The 6,610-nt window shown below is 32.5% G+C and overlaps 1 protein-coding gene across 2 annotated transcripts; it reads left to right on the top strand.

The window, feature by feature from the left end:
- The first annotated feature begins 1,536 nt into the window (after positions 1-1,536).
- Positions 1,537-6,012, top strand: LOC102601754 (developmental protein SEPALLATA 1). 2 transcript variants are annotated; one of them, XM_015306617.1, is made up of 8 exons: positions 1,537-2,017; positions 3,504-3,582; positions 3,779-3,843; positions 4,720-4,819; positions 4,904-4,945; positions 5,041-5,082; positions 5,369-5,511; positions 5,703-6,012. In XM_015306617.1, exons 1-8 carry the CDS (start codon positions 1,833-1,835, stop codon positions 5,788-5,790), a joined length of 744 nt encoding a protein of 247 aa, XP_015162103.1. In that variant the 5' UTR covers positions 1,537-1,832; the 3' UTR covers positions 5,791-6,012. The 2 variants fall into 2 exon arrangements, with proteins under 2 accessions (XP_015162103.1, XP_006338336.1); XM_006338274.2 differs by having other exon boundaries at positions 1,538-2,017; positions 5,372-5,511.
- The last annotated feature ends 598 nt before the right edge of the window (positions 6,013-6,610 follow it).

Below are 6,610 nucleotides of genomic sequence, written 5' to 3'. Positions count from 1 at the left end.
ATGAAAGTTTGCAACCTTTCAAACGGTCATGACTGTTCCTGAAAGTTGCAACCTTTCAGAACAGTCACTTCCAACGGCGGGAAATTTAAATAAAACGGGAAAGAATTTAAATAAAATGGGTCGCGCGTGGATCCGAGTCGGGTCGGTCAATTAATTGAATAATCGAAACATTTCGGTTAATTAACTAATTAATTGAAACGTTTTGGCGTTTTGGCCATTTAATTTAATTCTATTAATTAAATAATTAATTAACTAATAATTAAAACAAACTTTGTCCAAAAAATAATCTCTCGATCATTTTTCGAAGCCGAGCGAGCGACGACGACGACGGCGCAAGGGGGTCCCTCTTTCCAACCCTTTTAACAATTAATAGAAGTGTTTCTATATTTAAACTTTTCTATTTTTCTTTCCAACACCGATGAGGGAGAAATACTTTTTCACTAAAGCATAAGAGGACTTTTCAAGTTCCCAACTTTCCAAGTTCCTCTATTTTCATCTTCCCTCCATTTCCCATTAACTCTTGCTACATATCCAACAAAACCTGCCCCACCCGACCCTGTACCGCCCCATTGCCATCCCTATCTATAGATCTATAAGACAAGAAATAAAACAAAATTGCAAAACAATCAAGATTAAGGTCCAATAAGACATAAGCAGATAATTGAATCGGTGAAGAAGACATTGAATTCGATATGGTACCACTCCATACACTTTACGGTTATTCGTGTTAATCTTAGGCCATTCATCCATGATTCAAATAACAACTTATTCAATGTAATTTCACAAGTGAAGTCTGAAAAATAATGTACATTATTTCTATCTTTATTAAGAGAGATTATGATAGAAAAATAAAACAAAACCGAAATAACAAGATAAGAGATACTTATCTCCGTTCCTAAATTAGTTTTCCTCTTCTCCCTAATAAGCAAAGAGCCAAGGACATTATATTGTTGAAAGTCTTATATCGGATTAAAAAAAAAAGAGTGATTTTCTTATATGATACTCCTTGGACATTAATCCTTTCATTATAAATTAGCTTTTCGAATGAAGTTAGATTCAAAATCCCTCGTGAAACTTTTAAAAAATTAAGTTTATGAGTTGAGTTAGATTCAAAATCCCCGGTAAAACTTTAAAAATAAAAATTAAATTACGTCCAATTTAAGATTGACAAACAGTTGAGCTAAATAAATTTCTGTTAGTAAGTTTTTCATTTCTACAAATTTACAGTGAGAATTTGCATACGCATGATACGTACGTAACATCCACTAGTCCACTGACGCGTGTCCAGCCAATTTAGTACACGCCTTTGTTCTTTCACTGATGGACCGCACAACTGAGAACCAAAAGCTCCAACACTTAACCAGTCGCGTGCGACCCAAACAACGAATAGTTGTTGAGCGTGTGATACACGCGCATCAGCTAAAGCGTAAGACATCCCTTTAATGCATTGGCTAAATTCATGAAACTTGAAAAAGGAGTGGAAATAAGAACCAACCCTAAAGCTCTAAGGTATCTAAATTTGGAGTACCTAAGCAAATCCTAAAGTTAAAACACAGAATCCCTAAAGAAGATAAGAAGAAATGCCATAGATAAAAACAACCCATGTTCACTTTTTCTCTCTCTACACATTGAAATTCAACATCAACAGCAAAAAAAAAGTTGATAAGAATCCTTTTTCTCTTTCTTTCTTTGTGTGTGTGTCTAGCTAGGGTTTGCATTTCTTTCACAATTTTGGTTGTTTCAGTAGGAGAGAAAAGAGGATCTAAGAGTTAGCCAAGAGAAGAAATTAGTGAGAAAGTAAAGTAGAAAAAGATCATCAGGGGGAAGGAGGGATGGGTAGAGGAAGAGTTGAGCTGAAGAGGATAGAGAACAAGATAAATAGACAAGTCACTTTTGCAAAGAGGAGAAATGGATTGCTCAAAAAAGCTTATGAACTATCTGTGCTTTGTGATGCTGAAGTTGCTCTACTCGTTTTCTCTAATCGTGGAAAACTCTATGAATTCTGCAGCACAAACAAGTAATTTTTTAATCTCTTTCTAAGATCTGAAATTAGGTTTTTTAGCTCGATCTACATCATCTAACACTTCCTAATCAATATGTTATCAAAGATCTGTTAAATACAAAACGAAAAATCATACTCCGATCCTAAGTTACGTTGTTCATAAATAAATAAAACACGTAGATCTTGTGTTTTAGTGCCTTTTTCTAGGAGATCACGCTCTTTTTTTCTTTCTTAGTGACTCGAATTCACAATTTTAGAGTTGTCAGATCCTGAGTTTTTAAGTTAAGATAAAGTTGGAAAATCTACTTAATATTATTTTGATCGATCATTAGACAATCACTTCTTATCTTAGAAAGAAAAGGATAAATCATAAATACGTGCAGATCTGAGTAACCAGATAAAACAACGTCTCCCAGTCCTCAATTCTACGCCTTTTTTGATGATGACAAATAAGACTGATCTGATAAAGGACTCATATTTTTACCTCTGTGATCATAAACATTTATGATAAATCAGTCCACCGGGTATTACTGTGTGCTTCATAAAGTTCCTCACTTTAAAATTTATAACTAAATATAGAGTTTAAGTTATACTAATATATATCAGTTCAAATTTTAAGGAAGCTTAGGAAATATCTTTTGGGTAATCTGATGACATGCATGCTTCTTCTTTTTTTTCATCTGTGAAGCAAAGTTATCATTTGAGTTGTGACTTCTTTAACAGAAAGACTGTAAATTTAACACGGTGGGAAAATTGTCTAGAGTACTTGGATTAGTGTAGTAGTCAAAAACTCATGAAGAATTGAGTGGCCTTCAATTTAATATATACGGTTAAAGAATTAAAGTTATTTACACCGTTAGTGTAAAGAATTATCAGGTCATTCAAAAGATGTTTTCATTCTTGAATAGATGTGTAATCTTAATAAAATAAAAAAATAATTACCTAATACAACAAGTAAATGGACCTAATGAAGAAGTTGGGTACATTAGTAAGTAACATTTACTTCATATCTCTGTGCATTGAAAATAGTTTTACAAGAAGGATCATTAGGGCTCCCTCAAGTCAGCTTTGTAATCTTAGTTTTAGAAGACGATTAAAAATGCTTAATTGGTTTACAATAAGTAAAAATTAATTACACTGTTTGTACACATGCATATAAATGCTGATCCAAATAATTTCATAAAGAGGCGATGGAAAAAGTGGGATAGATCTAGAAGGAAGTATATTTTATCTTAAATCACTAGATTTTATCCTTAATTATCTCTTGAGTGCATTCTTCGAACCTGTTTAATGTTTTCATCCCGTTTATAGGTTTTGCATGGCCATACAAGACAGGCAAAATGGTTTTTAGAGAAAACGAGTAGTGATCTAGAACATTTTCTATCTGTGTTAAATAAAGATGGATCGGTTATTTATTCATTTTTATTCGCAAATATTCGATCCTTAACGCACTCATTTAAGGATTAATAACTTTTTTCCTTTTATTTGTCTTGTGCAACAGTATGCTCAAAACACTTGATAGGTATCAAAAGTGCAGCTATGGAACATTGGAAGTCAATCGGTCAATCAAAGATAATGAGGTAACAAATGCTACTAATACGTTGACGTCACCTTTTCAAAGGAAGTAAATGTATGATTTTACCATAATATAACTTACTATATGTAATTTAGTTGCTTTAATTTCTGACATGATCGAAAGCTGCTCGATCACAATTTTTTTTCTTATGGATTTTTTTTTGCGAATATATTGTTGATCCATCCCGTGAGGCATTGCAGCAAAGCAGCTATAGGGAATACTTGAAACTCAAAGCCAAATATGAGTCACTGCAGCGATATCAAAGGTAATTAACTCGCTAGTTAGTTCATTTATAGGTGTCAAATGTGACCTAAACATTAGTGACGCGTTCAATTCATCCAAAATTTTATGAGTTAGGCTCAACATGGTTCAAGAATGGGCTAAATCAATCCATTTGCTAACTTACCGCAGTTTTATGCCCAAATTAACCCAATTTTCGACTTGATTTTCTCCTTTGCTTGATGGAATAGGCGTTGGCTGCTGTTATGTAATCATCATGAAATGTCATCAGTTTATATGATACTTTAGTTTCTTTATTCTCTCTCTATTTTTTTATTTTTTTAAATCTTTAGTCTCGTGGACTAAAAAAAAGTAGACATTCATTTTTTAGTTTAATTTGACTATAAAAAAAATACATTTATCTAAACAACAGTCTAGTAACATTGTAGTAATTCAACACTTTCGATATATTTATATCTTTTGTTATGTAACTTTGTGGAGGTTTAGAGTATCACCAATTAACGGTGTCGATAGTGCTATCATTAACTTCAAAATATATAAATATGTATAACAAACTAAATAAGTTTATATAAGTGACATCTTTGGAAGTTCTAGTCACAAATATTGTATTTTCTGGCTTTTCTTTTTGTTGAGAAATTGGTTTGCCTTTATTAGTTTGGTCTATGAATTACTGGGGTATGTAAGTATTGTTCAAATTGAGTCGGGTCATGATCTAATTCATTTTTTTGCTCAGCCCATATTAGCCTAAGTAAATTTGGGCGGATCAATAATTTATTCAGGCCTTTTAAATCGGATTGGCTATTTGATACCCCTACGTTAACCATAATCATGCTACCTAAATTATTTGACATATAAGAATGTACACAAGTTGTATTCTTGATAACTTATTCTACTTTTACAGACACCTTCTTGGAGATGAGTTGGGGCCTCTGACTATAGATGATCTTGAGCATCTTGAAGTCCAACTAGATACTTCCCTCAAACACATTAGGTCCACCAGGGTAAGCTTATTCATATTAAGTTATAACAAATTTTTGGATCCTTTAATTCAAGTATACTAATTGTATCTACTGGCTCTTCTATAGACTCAAATGATGCTTGACCAGCTCTCTGATCTTCAAACTAAGGTAATTCTTATTTGATTCTAAAATGTACTTAGATCAACATGATGCATGTGTTCAATAGTTAGTAATTGAGATAACTTACTATTTAATCATAACAGGAGAAATTGTGGAATGAGGCTAACAAGGTTCTTGAAAGAAAGGTAGGTTGCCCATACATGTGATTGTTACTCATTCTCTAGCTACTAGTTGTATTGTGATTGATTTTTGTTATAAATATTGCTTTAGGTTTATTTTTCATCAATTTATATTCACCTAGCTAAGTTGGTAAATTAAAGTATTTCTTTTAAGGGATGGGATGGGTAGTCTCTTTATGTAGCGTTGGGAAATTCTTCCCTGGTGAGGTAGTTTATAAGCCGAAGATCATTTCTTATTGATGTAGCAAACTGTGCTGTAATGTCATTGAATTGCATATAATTAATTTGTTAGCAGATGGAAGAGATATATGCTGAAAACAACCTGCAACAAACATGGGGAGGTGGTGAGCAAAGTCTCAATTATGGTCAGCAGCAACATCCTCAATCTCAGGGTTTCTTCCAACCTCTAGAATGCAACTCTTCCTTGCAAATTGGGTAAATTCTACCATTTTCATTATATCTATTTTGCAACTGTACGTGGATTAATTAGTTGACAATTAAGTCCAGTACAAAGCACCTTTAATTATAGGTGATTCGAAAAAGAGAAAAGAAGCAAACAAGATATCAATGAAAATTGAAGTGCTTGGCTAAAGCTAATTTTTTATTTTAATTTTGATTTAATACAGGTACGATCCAATAACAACTTCAAGCCAAATAACAGCAGTAACAAATGCCCAAAACGTGAATGGTATGATACCTGGTTGGATGCTGTGAATCAAAAGGTCCTACGCTCCCTTATCTTCAGCTTTGCATAAAAGCATATGAAGTAGTACTATATTTCTATAATAAAGGAAAACTTCAGTACCTTTTTGTTCAGCAAAATGTTATCGATAATACTAATTAAGGTGAACCATTTTCTTTGCATAAAAACAAACCTGTTTGCGTGGAAATGTTTTATTTTATTCATATCATATTGTGGATGTTGCTGAAAGATGATCATTATTTGTATCTTTTCTGTGAATTCTGTGTGTATTCAGGTATAGAGAAGATGTCCAAACTTTTTCTGTTCGGCCCATCAAATTTTTTTAGTCTAAGGAAAACAGTTCCTTCACAATCAGCATTCCATGTTGATCGTATCCTTCCGCTCTTCAAAACACTTCATCTTCACCCAATCCTTATAACTCCCAGTCCCACCCGACAACCCTAACCCCCACATATTCCCCGTATTTGTCTAGATAATATCTACGTATTTAATTAGTTTTAGAATAATATTTTTTCCTTCTTATAATTTACTATATCGAATAGAAGAAGAATAAAAAGTTGGGAAAACCCACTTATTTTTAGAAAAAAACTATCTTTTTTAAACTAATAGTTTATGATAACTTCGAAAATTAAACGCCTGCCCTTTGTAGGTAATTACATAACAATACCTGTGACTTGTGAGCATACATTAAAACTTTTATTTGTATAAAACATTGCAACTCTACATAAAAAAGTATAGGAAAAATTACTTTGCATTGTATCTTTTAGTAGATAATTACTGATTTTAACGATATTTATTATTTATTACTTATTACCATTTATAGCAATACAT

Source organism: Solanum tuberosum, unplaced genomic scaffold (genome assembly GCF_000226075.1).
Source record: "Solanum tuberosum cultivar DM 1-3 516 R44 unplaced genomic scaffold, SolTub_3.0 scf00004, whole genome shotgun sequence".
NCBI classification, from domain to species: domain Eukaryota; kingdom Viridiplantae; phylum Streptophyta; class Magnoliopsida; order Solanales; family Solanaceae; genus Solanum; species Solanum tuberosum.
Note: the sequence above shows the minus strand (reverse complement) of the source record. Positions and strands in the feature narration are given on the sequence as shown.

Coding starts and splice junctions, on each gene's coding strand:
- LOC102601754 (XM_015306617.1), top strand. CDS start 1,833: ATGGGTAGAGGAAGAGTTGAGCTGAAGAGGATAGAGAACAAGATAAAT. Junction 2,018..3,503: donor GAATTCTGCAGCACAAACAA/GTAATTTTTTAA, acceptor CTTGTGCAACAG/TATGCTCAAAACACTTGATA. Junction 4,946..5,040: donor TCTCTGATCTTCAAACTAAG/GTAATTCTTATT, acceptor TAATCATAACAG/GAGAAATTGTGGAATGAGGC.